The sequence below is a fragment of the Vitis vinifera genome, chromosome 1 (genome assembly GCF_030704535.1).
Source record: "Vitis vinifera cultivar Pinot Noir 40024 chromosome 1, ASM3070453v1".
Taxonomy (NCBI): domain Eukaryota; kingdom Viridiplantae; phylum Streptophyta; class Magnoliopsida; order Vitales; family Vitaceae; genus Vitis; species Vitis vinifera.
Window position 1 is genome coordinate 2,501,443 of NC_081805.1, and position 12,632 is coordinate 2,514,074.

At 39.2% G+C, this 12,632-nt stretch overlaps 4 protein-coding genes across 5 annotated transcripts; 1 reads left to right on the top strand and 3 right to left on the bottom strand.

Annotated features, from left to right (window-relative positions):
* Positions 1-128: 128 nt before the first annotated feature.
* LOC100254250 (uncharacterized protein At1g26090, chloroplastic) lies at positions 129-3,300 on the bottom strand. 2 transcript variants are annotated; one of them, XM_010649725.3, is made up of 7 exons: positions 2,401-3,300; positions 1,729-1,872; positions 1,560-1,634; positions 1,230-1,423; positions 988-1,159; positions 490-906; positions 129-390 (listed from the first exon to the last, which is right to left on the bottom strand). In XM_010649725.3, the coding sequence occupies exons 1-7, from the start codon at positions 2,590-2,592 to the stop codon at positions 259-261; spliced, it is 1,326 nt and encodes a 441-aa protein (XP_010648027.1). In that variant the 5' UTR covers positions 2,593-3,300; the 3' UTR covers positions 129-258. The 2 variants fall into 2 exon arrangements, with proteins under 2 accessions (XP_010648027.1, XP_019072729.1); XM_019217184.2 differs by lacking the exons at positions 1,560-1,634; positions 1,729-1,872 and having other exon boundaries at positions 2,401-3,289.
* Positions 3,301-3,476: 176 nt separating this feature from the next.
* LOC100249149 (cationic amino acid transporter 8, vacuolar) lies at positions 3,477-5,648 on the top strand. The gene has a single exon (XM_002278570.5). It carries the CDS (start codon positions 3,614-3,616, stop codon positions 5,327-5,329), a length of 1,716 nt encoding a protein of 571 aa, XP_002278606.1. The 5' UTR covers positions 3,477-3,613; the 3' UTR covers positions 5,330-5,648.
* A 1,634-nt stretch (positions 5,649-7,282) lies between these two features.
* LOC100852498 (uncharacterized) lies at positions 7,283-7,747 on the bottom strand. Its single transcript, XM_003631180.4, has one exon. The coding sequence runs from the start codon at positions 7,745-7,747 to the stop codon at positions 7,283-7,285; it is 465 nt and encodes a 154-aa protein (XP_003631228.1).
* Positions 7,748-10,726: 2,979 nt separating this feature from the next.
* Positions 10,727-11,423, bottom strand: LOC104878841 (CLAVATA3/ESR (CLE)-related protein 12). The gene has a single exon (XM_010649700.3). The coding sequence runs from the start codon at positions 11,313-11,315 to the stop codon at positions 10,971-10,973; it is 345 nt and encodes a 114-aa protein (XP_010648002.1). The 5' UTR covers positions 11,316-11,423; the 3' UTR covers positions 10,727-10,970.
* Positions 11,424-12,632: the final 1,209 nt, after the last annotated feature.

The window sequence follows — 12,632 nt, forward strand, 5'->3', positions numbered from 1 at the left end:
CATATGAAATCAGGTGTTTTGACATATCAATATCTGATAATTTTCCCCTACATTTTCCATCTCAAACCTAGTTTGATTAAAGGATGACTCAAATCTCAGTGTGAGCAGTTTGGAGGATAGGTAGGTACTAGCCATGAATAATAGGGTCTTTCTGTATCTTCTTGAATTCCTATGGTAACCATACTATCAGTTAACAATAATTTGCAGTGCTTACTTGCTTTGACCTCTATAGCAAGAGAAAAAAAATTTGAAACTAAACTATCGCATTGTGATGACAAGTTTTCTGTCTGCAAATTTGGCACCTCCAACCTTTCCTTGAATTTCTGGTGGCAGACGAATGACACGTCTCTGGTCCCCTGCTTCCACCAGCAATTCAGATCCTCCCCTATACTGCAATTACAATAATGTTGAAGAATAATTAATCATCCTCAAAATGGCATCAACTTTATATAGCTTGATAGGTGAAAACATGGAAAGATATAGACTTACTTGGTATAGCTTGATCTCTGACTTGTCAAAACCTGGCATGAGAAGGCTGACTGATTTCTTGGATGGATCAAACTTAACTGGCTCCATAACATTGCTGCTGCTGCTTGCTGGTGCAGAAAGAAGATTTCGTGCGTCTTCACTGGGATTGCTTGATATGATTGCATTCCAATCAGGCAGGGAACCCATTGGGACATGTGGGCACAAAGCAAAAGGCAAGGGTGAAAAGTTCTTGACTATTTCCTCTGATTCAACATCAGAATGTGGAGAAGCCGTGCCAAATGCACCAGAAACCTGTGCACCAGCTTGAATTGCACAACCCCAGTATCGTAATGCAGAGCTCACTGATGCTGGATTGTTTGGGTCCACCACAAGGTAGCAGCCAAACTCACGTGGTTCTCCAAAAGCAGAAGATCCTCTCTGCAAAGCATGTAACCATTGCAAAATCTAATTTGAGCTACATTAACCCCAGTAAAATTATAAAAGAAATGGGAGCCACACCTCAAGAGCACGCTCCAGTATGTCCCATATTTCGGAACTCATTTTCCCATTGAGATTGGATCCCCTGGTGCTTAAACTCATGGCTTCATCAACAAGCCTCAAGAGTGAAGGACCAGCCAACCTTCCAATATCAGTTCTCTCAGCCATGTTGCGCAGATATTTCAAGTACAATCTGTGTAGAGTCATGCGATTGCATAAAAATCACCAAGTGAGAGAAAGAGAAAAAGAGACAGTTCCCCAACCTTGCTCTACTGGTTACACCTATCATGCGTAGGGTTTCCTCAGTGTTAATACCATCATATATGATTATGTCATATTTATCTTTTCGGAGATTTCTTCGACCCAAATTCCCTAAGAATCCCACCAGCCTCTCAAGTGCGAGCAATGTAAACACAGAATCCATCCCAGGAAGCACTCCAAGCTCTTCTCCCACCACCTACTACATAATGAAGACAAATGCATAAGAAATTCCTTCACAGATGAAAGTGAAACACTCAGCCCACTATCCCTTACAGATGACATTCAACCAGATAATTAAGATCAAGAGACCTATGTATCTATTACATACCCACCCCTTCGAGAACCCCTTGGGTGATATTAAGTTCTGCATCTGCTTTCTTCAGCAGATGTAGTGGTTCAAGAAGCATCTGCATGATCAAGAATAGATCTTCTTGAGCTTACTACTTCAGTTCAAGTCAAGATAGAGCATAAGGCAAAATACAAAGAAGGAAAAAAACACACTTTAGTGGTTTCCAACCTAACAGCCGAAAGGTTATTGTTGCAGATTATGGGAGAAGTTCCAATCTTACAGTTCAGAAGATATTCCGCAGTTGGGTCTTGGGAATGTATCACCAAGCATGTATTAAACCCTGTCATGGCATAATGCTAAACACACACACAGGAGAGAAGATACGTTAGAACACTGATTTAAAACATGAAGGCTGCGCTTGGATCTCACATATTTCAGGAGAGAAAATGAAAATACTAAAAAATTGCTTAACAACATATTCCTTTCTCAAACAGTATCCAGCATTTCCCTTTTCCTTTCTCTTTTTCTCTGGTCTTTTTCAGGATCCAAATGGAGCCCAAACAATTTCAGCGTCACCAAATAAAAATGACAAAGATAATCCATCAAATGGTTGCATTTTCCTCACAATTAAGTAAAGAATTTCCATCCAATAATTACATATCCCCACACCCAGCGCAGAATTTCCCCCAGAAATGCGGCTGGATTAAGTTTTGGATCCGAATCTGCTGGTAGACAGCACCAGCTCAACTAAAGTGTTTTCAACTCCAAATCACACAAAAAAAAATAAAAAAATCCCACTCAGATATATACAACCGTTACTTCTCTTGTAAAAATCCCAAAAACTCAAAATGCGAGAAAAGGGAAGAAATTGAGAGGAGAATCACCTGAGCCGCGAAGATGGCGGAAGTGGTCTTGCCGGAACCACCTTTGCCCAAAAAAGTGACCAATTTGGTGGAATGATCTTCCTCCGACGATGCTGTCGTGGCCAGAGCTCCATGCCGTCTTCTTCGGATAGATAATCCGGAATTAGGGTTTCGTGACAATGCTGACGATAGCAACAAAGGTGAAGAAGCCATTTCCCCAGAAACCCAGCTTCACTGAGTTTTATCCACGCGCTCTCCCCACTATGTTGTAGTCGCCAGAGGGCCTCTCGTACGATTTTCCAAAACATATACCCATCTCCCGTATTCATCATGTGATTCGTTAGAACTTTCATTTTTTATCTTTTTGTTTCTTTTCTTAGGATGGATGAGATTGGAAAACTTATAAATTTTGGTTGAATATTGAATACATACAAAATTTGAATTGGGGAAGTGCAAATTGCAAAAAAATTGACAGGACCTCATATCAAATCAAATTCTAATACCATATCGAAGACTTCCCATTAAATCAAATTCTAAAACCATACCCAAGACCTCCGAGAATATGCTCATGTCAATATACCATATCGAGGACTTCTCATTAAATCAAGTTCTAATACCATATCGTGGACCTCTGATAATATGCATATGTCAATAAGAACGCATATACTAACAAGATACTTAACCCATTTCTTGCCAAGTCTTTTAAACACAACCGAATAAGCAACATTTGTATCTACCTCGTTGTATTTTTGCAAAAGGACTCTGGCTGATTACGACATATAAAAGGAGTCCACCCTTCACCTGGTTCTTCGCCTTCGTGTGGTATTATGCAGTTGCGTCTTTGCAGCTGGTTGAAATAGTTAAGAGTGAGTGACATTAGTACCTAAACTACTTGGTTATCTGATGGTATGATTGATTACAGATTTATGCTTTCAAGTGATGCATCTCAACTATATATTTGATGGTAAATAATTGCGATATCAAATTATGATGTGATGACTGATGACGATGGATTATTCCTCAAAGCACGCAATTACAGCTAGGCCATTCAATTACGGCTACATCTAGGATTTGGTTGTCAACACATCACTTAACCCGCAAGTCAAGGGGCCAGTCAAGGGGCCAACCAATCCCACTTCCTCTTTTCCCTATGTTTCATTTTCATTAATCTCACCTCTCATCGCCGACACCCGTTCCTATCTCTCCTCACTTCTCTTCTCCAATCTCCACCACCATGGCCGAGCAGACCCAAAATCACAAACCCACAAGAAGCTATTGGAGATGGAGTAAACAAGACTTCTTTCCAGAAGAGTCTTTCCAGAACTTGGCTTCATACAAAACTGCTCTTTCCCATACATGTTTCAGGCTCAAGGACCGTCTTCTGAACCGATCCTCCGTTGCAAATGAGATGCTTCTTTTCCAGGAGAGTGAAAACGCCATGAAAAAGTGCCTCACCTGGTGGGACTTGGTCTGGATGAGCTTCGGCTCAGTTGTTGGATCTGGCATATTTGTGATCACTGGGCAGGAAACTCGTTACGATGCCGGACCCGCCATTATATTATCATATGCTGTTTCGGGTTTCTCTGCATTGCTTTCCGTGCTTTGTTACACCGAGTTCGCAGTTGAAATACCCGTTGCAGGGGGGTCTTTCTCTTATCTTAGAGTAGAATTAGGCGACTTTGTTGCATTTATCGCGGCCGGGAACATTCTCTTGGAGGCAATTGTTGGTGCTGCTGGTCTGGCTCGGTCTTGGTCCTCCTACTTTGCCAGTATGATCAATACAGACACCGATTTTTTGAGAATTCGGGTGAGTTATTTTGCAGATGGTTTCAATCTATTGGACCCAATAGCAGCAGTTGTTTTGTTAATTGCAGACGGTATAGCCATGAGCGGGACTAGGAGGACATCTATTTTGAACTGGATCAGTTCTGTGTTGAGTTTTATGGTAATTTTGTTTATTATTGTAATTGGGTTCATTCGTGGCAAGACTTCAAATTTGGTCCCCTTCTTTCCGTATGGTGCAAGAGGGGTTTTCAGGGCTGCGGCAGTTGTGTACTGGTCCTATACCGGTTTCGACATGGTTGCGACCATGGCTGAAGAAACCAAGAATCCCACCAGAGACATACCACTGGGTTTGGTTGGTTCGATGTCAATGATCACTGTTGTTTATTGCTTGATGGCCTTGGTCCTTTCCATGATGCAAAAATACAACGAGGTAGATGCAAATGCTGCTTATTCGGTTGTGTTTGAAAAAATTGGCATGACATGGGCTAAGTATCTTGTTAGCATATGCGCCCTCAAGGGCATGACCACGAGCATGCTAATTGGAGGCCTAGGGCAAGCTCGATACATGACTCAGATCGCAAGAGCTCATATGATTCCCCCCTGGTTTGCCCTCGTTCACCCACGGACCGGAACCCCCATAAATGCAACTCTACTCATGGCCATACCCGGTGCTACGATCGCTCTTTTCTCTAGTTTGGATGTCTTGTCTAGTATTTTTTCATTCAGTACACTCTTAATCTTTATGTTGGTCGCTGTTGCACTGCTCGTGAGGCGATATTATGTGAAGGATACCACTGCGAAGCGTGATTTGGTCAAATTTCTGGCTTGTTTAATTGTTATCATTGGATCATCGATTGGAATAGCAGTGCTTTGGAATTCAAACACGACAGAATGGGTTGGATATGCAGTGGGAGCATTTTTGTGGTTTCTCGGAACTTTGGGGATGGGGTTGCTTCCAAAGCAGCGAGTTACAAATGTCTGGGGTGTTCCACTTGTCCCCTGGTTGCCATCACTGTCAATTGGGATGAACCTGTTTCTCATAGGATCACTGGGTTATCAGGCATTCTTGAGGTTCTTCATTTGCAGTGCAGTAATGCTAATTTACTACTTTCTTGTTGGTCTCCATGCAACTTATGATATGGCTCGTCAGAATCAACAAGCATAAATTCGAGATGAGCTCCTGAAGCTCTGAAGGAGCTAATGGAGAAAGGCTGTTGAACTGTTGTTGCAGATGCGGTTCTGGATTCTAGGCAGTTCATTACAGGCATTATTAATCCCTCAGGCACCATGGTGGAGTTAATTGGTAATGGAATGAAAAAATAAGGATTTAGTTCAGGTCAGGTCTAATTCACTCCTGTCTCTTCTGTTCCAAACGTAGTAGATGGCTTTCCCTGTTTCTTTTTGTCGGACTGGATCATTAAGTTGCTCATTTTGCCAAGTGACCAACAAGGATCACAAATGGCCAAAGCCAATTTGCTGCTTGACTCTTGGATCCCATTTCATAAGACAAGAAATGGCCCTCTTGCTCTTGGCTCTGCCTTGCAACAATATAAAAAATTAATGAAATCATAATATTTTATAAATTAAAATTAATTTGATATGATAAATTATTAATAATTTTAATTATTTAAATAAATTAATGTTAATAAATAAAAATTATTTGTAATAAAATTTTAAAAATTAAATCTCAAATAAAATATTTTATATAAATCAAATTAATTAAAATGATCCCACATCATTTTTAGAGTTTATGAAATACCAATTGGAATGAGAATGATCCCACATCATCCAAACGGTTGATTCTACCGGATCAGGAGTTCTGGTTATGTAAGATGGACAAAATTGTCATATTCATGTGCTGTAGATTTTGGAGACAAATCATCTCTACCCGGGTACATAGATCCAAACCATCCTTCTAGCCACCTTATTCCGTCTCCTGAGACCCAAGTCAACACTAACAAAGATCTCTTGATTCCCTGCGGCCTGACTATTCATCTTCACTTTCTCAAGAGTGCTAAAAGGAACCCCTGAGTGCAAACCAATCCCACGGTTTTCATAGGTTGAGACATGTAATTTGCATCTCCACAGATATGTCTATTTCACCGAGAGCTTCTCTCGAAGACGATGCCCAGATAACGCCTTGATGTTTATGAATTCTTTCTCATGTTGAACTTAAAGATTTAATGCAAATATAAATGAGTGAAATATCATCATTTATTGATGAGAAAATACTTCAAGGATGGCAGCAAATTTAGTTTGAAATAAAAATTTGAGAAGATTTTATTATTAAAAAATATTAAAGATTAAAAAATTGATTTGATGATGATGAATGCAACAAAAGGAAAAGAAAGTGAACAGTTGAAAAAAAAAAAACCCAAACCAAACACAGTGTTAATGCCAGAAAGTATCGTTGAATAGGCAAAAGCATGATGCATGGCTTGTTTATGTGTTGATTAAATTTTGTGTGGGTTTTGTTACCATAGAAAATAGGGCGGGGTTCAATGCAAACAAAGGATAAGGGCGTGTTTGCCTAGCTTTCTGGCTCTTGGATATACCCAAAAACCAGAAACTCCTACTGTCATCAAGAAAGGGGGGTGGGGGGTGTGGGGTGTGGGGGTGCACCCAGCTTTTTCATCCATTGAGTAGTGGCACAGCTGGAGCTGTTTTTGTTGTTTCCAATGCAGTGAAGTTGATCATTCACATTCTTTTGACATCATGGTAAATTGGGGAATAGCAGATGTTCTCATCATTCCATTAGAAAAGCATATGGGTACTTTGAATCATTTCTTTGTACAGAAATTGGTGAAAGGAAGTGACCCACCTTTCTGTGCTGCAGTCACTGCACTGAAGTTGAGTCCAATCCTTCCTGAAACTCAAGAATGGAGGTCTAATTGGTTGGGAAACAGAGTAGGATTTGCCAAGAAACATAGAGGAATTTAAACAAATGAAAAATTGAAATTTTAAGAGCAACACCCATCTTTAAAAGTTCTTATTTCTGTTCTTGTTGCTTATCTGCAATCAAATGGAGCATAATCATGGTGTAGGGACAAAAAATTGAAAACTATGGAGTACTTTCCTATTGATTGTTGAGATCATATAGTACACAAAGAAGTGCCCCCTAGCTTGCACCTTTAGCCATTGGATAAGAAAAACTTGGCAAGGGGCTGGCCCTAGGTGTCCTTGGAGGCTCAGAGACTTGATTTCCATAACCATCATAAAAGATTACACCTGAAAATTCTGGGTGCTGGCACCTCTCACCCATCAAGATTGACTTCTGCCACAAGCCACCTTCCCCGGTTCCTTCCTCCACTCTGCAGGCCCCAGTTTCAGCTCCAGCTTCATCACCTCCCTTTTTCTTGTAGATGAATGGGACAGCCTTGTTGCTGATACTTGTGAGGAGCTCCTTGGGGGAAGCTAATGGTGATTTAGGGACCAGTTTTGGATTACTGGTTTTGTTGCACTTTCTTGAAACAAAGCCTGCATGTTTGGCACACAAAGCTACTATAGCAGTTGCTGAGAGGAACAAGCCAAATCCTATCAGCACATATCCCAAATGATTACCAGAGTTTAATATTGGGACCATTTCTATACAATGGTTGCCTGAAAACGCAAGGTTAGGGATAGAAGCCCTCAAGAACAAAGATACTTATATATCTAGTGGTCTCATGTGTTTATAGGTTGGCAGCTGGTGGAGGTTGAGAGGAGGAAGGCTCACTTTTTCTCTGCAATTAACTAATATGACCCTGAGCTCAATCTAATGAAGCTTTGGTTGGTTAGGAGAGAGTTGTAATTTCAACTTGTAGAAAAACCGCCTTTATTAATGAGAGCTGAATCCAAGTAATTTCCCTCAGATGTTGATACATATTCTTCTTAGCTGATATATATATTTTTTTCATCCATGGATGGTCCAGATCATGAATGCCAATTATCTTTGTGTTTGCAGTATTATAAGGAGTAGTTGAGTCAACGTTAAGCCTGTGAGGAAGACATGCCAAGATGAATGCCATGTATGGGTCACCAATTTCTGTTTCTTTATTTTCTTATTCGAGGTTGACTGATTTGCAGGCTGCAACTTGGGTGTTTTCCTCTTCTCTCTCGGGCCTACCTCCTTTCTTTGAATTTTCCCATATAGTGTTGATCACCACGTTGGCTGATTGCGAGTCATGTATTAAGATCAGAGCAGTAGTCATCTTGCTCATTGATTGAACTCCATGGCTGTGAAGTGAATTGTGATGGTGTCTGTCCTCCTATGCAATTAGTAAAATTCCAAAATAAGGCACAGAAACAAACCCTGATGCAATGATCACAAACCCCACAAATTAGTGAGAAAGGACCCTCTTGATTACTCTGTTGATAATCCAAAGGATGTGATCCAAGTTCTCATAATGATGAAATCATCATGATTTCCAGTACTATTTCCTTTTAAGCATTGACCCCTTTTCCATTAGGTAATTTTAATGTATTCAGCTGGAGGCTGAATTGATGTCATGGATAATGTTCATAATTCATTTGTAGATGACTCGTTTCATTTTTTTTAAAGTGCGAAAGCTCGACTCGTACGTGTTGAAGCTGTATCTGTCGAAGCACGATTCAGCTTCTTTGATTTCAACAAGCAAATTCATTTTGTGTTAATGCTCCACTAGAACTTGTTTTGAATTCAACAAAGCCAAAAAAGGGGCTAATTTCTGTGAGTTCATCATGCAAATGGTTTAAATTTTCCAAGATTTTGCCTTTTCAACATGCACTTCCTGTAAGGTGCCATGTCCTTTCACCAAATCATCATGGGGGAAAACACCTTTCAAGCAAATATTGAACTCAATTTTCACATTCAATTTTCTGATTGGAATTTGTTAGGTATCTTTCATCTTTTCCACTGATCCCATTATTAGAAGGTTGATAACTCTGACTCTTTCTCAATTGTTTAACACACTAAAAGATGAGCATCTTTGTAAAGCGTTTACCTCTATAAAGTATGACAACAACTTAGCTGATATTTCCCAGGGATATACTCAACATGTTGCTTTCCTAGCTTGGAAACGCGTAGTTGACTAAGCAAAAATAATCGAGAAACCGGTAAATTAAAGCATCAAATAGAGAAGTCGGCAAATCCCCGTCTTAGTACGGCAGAAAAGGGACATTTCCTGTCTTGGTTCACACTCAGGATGATATGAAACACATTATGCAGCAACCATAATTGTGGTGCATCAGACTATGATAACCCATCTCATGGACAGGGACAGGGTGGGTCATGGTCACTATAATTGCGGGTTGGATTAGCGATCAATTTCCCTTAATTAATCCTTGCCCCTCAAACTAATCCAAAGTGATTATATGATTTAGTGGCGTAAATATTAGATTATCCTAGATCATCCAACCATTATGGATGTAACTGATGTTTAAATTCAGGTTGGTTGAAATGAGCCCCCAGCTACTACTCCTCCTCCTCTACTCAACTGCAGTGTCACAATTTGATCTGCATTCTGATTTGTGGTTTGAGTGAATGGATTTCCATGATTGATGCTGTGAAATCATGACAAATAATTGTACTAAAAAAATCAAGGGTATGTAGTGGGGATCCATTCTCCTCGACTCCTGAAGAAATGATGAACCATGGCCCACCTGCAAGCGTGATGTAATTCACAAGAGGGCAACCTCTTGGTTATCTGTGATCCAAGGCTGGAATTAAGCAGAGAAACCATGAAACGACTCCGCTGATATACTCTTTCTCTAATCTAATTCATAATGTTTGGCTGGTTGTCAGGTCACTCTGTTTATTTTATGCGTTTCGGTCGAGATCCCAGTGATGTGAAATTTTCTTTAAAGATGGGCAATATTTCTGGTAGATCGAATTTTGGGAAATCTGATCACCATTGTCAGTCACTATTCACAACTTCACATTTGAAAAACCCAATTCAGAGAGGGCTGAAAAAGGGGTCAATGCACCCTCAAGGCAGTCACAAAACCCAATTAAGAGGGCTGAAAAAGAGGCTGTGCTTTTTACGTTACTCAATCCATCTACATTTGAACCCCAAAAACTTTATTATATATCCAAGTCAATGGCCATATTATAATGTAATCCATAACGTAAGTGACACACAAGCTCAGAAAAACAGCTCATTTGGTAAACACCCTGCATTTAATGTCTAAAACAAATCAAAGTTCAAATAGAGAAAAAGAAATGGATTAATTTCCGGTGGGGGGTGATGAGGAAGAGGAAGAGGAAGAGGGAAGAAGAAAAGGAAGATGATTGATTCCATGGGTGAGTCATGAGTGGGACCATAGAGGTGGCAGATGACACCAAACCCATGAACACACTGAATTTCATTCTTCAAAGAAACCAAAGACTTCCATATTAACCAAACTCTCTCTCATTGATAAATATATTTATTATGGTGTGCATCTTAATATACATATGCCGTGCCGTCACAACTACTCATGTTCCTTTCAAAGTAAAAAGTCCCACAAAAGATTACCACCTAATAATTCTCAATTATCATTCTGATTAATTAATCACAAGTGTATTATTAAGGATTAAGGAATTAGAAAGTGAATTACCATTCACTTAATTAATTAAAGCCTGAAATCCGATATATTCCCCTCCTTAATTTTTCTTTGTTATGGAAACAATATTCATTTACAAGCTCACACTCACAAGATCATACCACATATATGATCCATATGATATGAATAAAGGTTTCTTGGACAGAAGAAGAAAAAGAAATGTAATCATACAAGTAAATATGAAACCTCTCTCACTAACCATTTTCAAATTTTCTTCCACCTCCCATCATGTATATCCTTCTTCTTCAATGGTGCAATGGGTTGGGGCCAGTCGGGACGAGCCGCTTCTCGACGCCGTAACGCGGGTCGATCTCGGTTCCAGCTGGCTCCGGTTGCACCTGCATGTTCGGTGAGCGGCCGTGGCGGTGGCTGTGGTGGTGGCGGTGGCGGTGGCGCTGTTTCTGGAATGGGGTGAAGTCAAATTTGCTGGAGAGAACCTTTCTGCTGATGGGAGGTTGGCGAGAGACTGATGATGATGAGTAGTAGCTTATGCTTCTGGGCTTGACATTGTAGTATTCATGAAGAAATAACAAGAGGATAGAAAGCCAGAGAAGAACAAAGAGTAGATGGGAAATCCTCTTCAAGGCCATGGTAGAGGAGGAGAAGGAGAATGGTGAGAAGAGGAAGCATGGAGCATGAAATGAGGAGGAGCTGAGGAAGGGGAGAGGGTTTAGTATAAGATGGACAATGTAAGAAGGCTTGACAGCTTGAATCTAATGGGCAATATAAGATTTGTAGTAGAATAGAAAGAGGGATGAATCGGTGTTCGTGTTGCGTCTATGTGAGTCTTGTGAGCATATTTTTTATGCTAATTTAATGTGTCAATGCGAGAAAAGGAGAGAAAGAGAGAGAAAGAGAGAGGGGCATTCGACCCTTTCCCCAATGAGACATCCTTAGAAATCAAGGAAGAGAATGGGTCATTGTATGAGATTTGTCAAACCTTGAATTATATATGTTTGATTTTCTGTGATGAATTGATATAATGGAAAAGTATTGTTAAATAGTAAAAGAATGGCACACTCTTTTCCATAAAGGAAGCTCCATCCATGGTGGTTTTGAGTGAATTGCAACTAAATTTAAAAGGGGTGGGGAATATCCACTCTACCTTTTCTATGGACAAAGCAATGTATGGACTGTTTGGATAAATGTTGCACAAAGCAATGTATTGACTGCTTGTTCCTTAATTTTCTTTCATCTTGGTGTAATAATGTTTTTTAATACTTCATTCATACTACTAATTCTTAATCATATACATTCCTCAATTGCTCAATTGCTCAATGCCAACATTAACAACTTGAAATATTATGAAAATTTAAAATTTGTTTGATTCTTTATTTATTGGGTGCAATGGATCGCCCACCCAAAAGTAGGTTTAAAAGAAATGACTATTTGGATGGGCCAGTGTAGTATAGGCCCTTTTTTTTTTTTTTTTGTTTCCTTCCTTATTTATTAATTTATTTATGCTTCACAAAACAATTTTTCTATGCCCCAACCAATCATAGTCCCACAAGAGATAGCGTCCTAAGGTTGCGAACCTCCTTATGTTTAAAAGGCCATGTAGAGTGTATTTGTTTTAATCTATAGTATTTATGAAATAATTGGTTAATATTTGAATATAATTTTTTTTTTAAAATTTTCAACTTTTTAAACATAAATAAAATTTTACTTTTCATTAAAATATATTATAAATACTTATAATATTTTTTATTTATAAATTATATTTATTTTAATAAATTTTAAAATTTTAAAAATAAAAATATTGAAAAAAATTAAACAGAGGAAGGTGGACGAGTATGAAAATTTCCTATAATTGCCCTTATCCAACTCTCGCTTTATTTATTATTGTTATTTTTGGGGTAAGGATGGGAATAGATATAAATAAATGGAATGGATTGGGACGGGGTGAC

Excerpts from the sequence above, each read along its gene's own strand:
- LOC100249149 (XM_002278570.5), top strand. The coding sequence starts at position 3,614 with ATGGCCGAGCAGACCCAAAATCACAAACCCACAAGAAGCTATTGGAGA.
- LOC100852498 (XM_003631180.4), bottom strand. The coding sequence starts at position 7,747 with ATGGTCCCAATATTAAACTCTGGTAATCATTTGGGATATGTGCTGATA.
- LOC100254250 (XM_010649725.3), bottom strand. The coding sequence starts at position 2,592 with ATGGCTTCTTCACCTTTGTTGCTATCGTCAGCATTGTCACGAAACCCT. Across the intron at positions 1,873-2,400 it reads CCGCCATCTTCGCGGCTCAG|CATTATGCCATGACAGGGTT; the intron begins GTGATTCTCCTC and ends GTGTGTGTTTAG. Across the intron at positions 1,424-1,559 it reads CCCAAGGGGTTCTCGAAGGG|GTGGTGGGAGAAGAGCTTGG; the intron begins GTGGGTATGTAA and ends ATTATGTAGTAG.
- LOC104878841 (XM_010649700.3), bottom strand. The coding sequence starts at position 11,315 with ATGGCCTTGAAGAGGATTTCCCATCTACTCTTTGTTCTTCTCTGGCTT.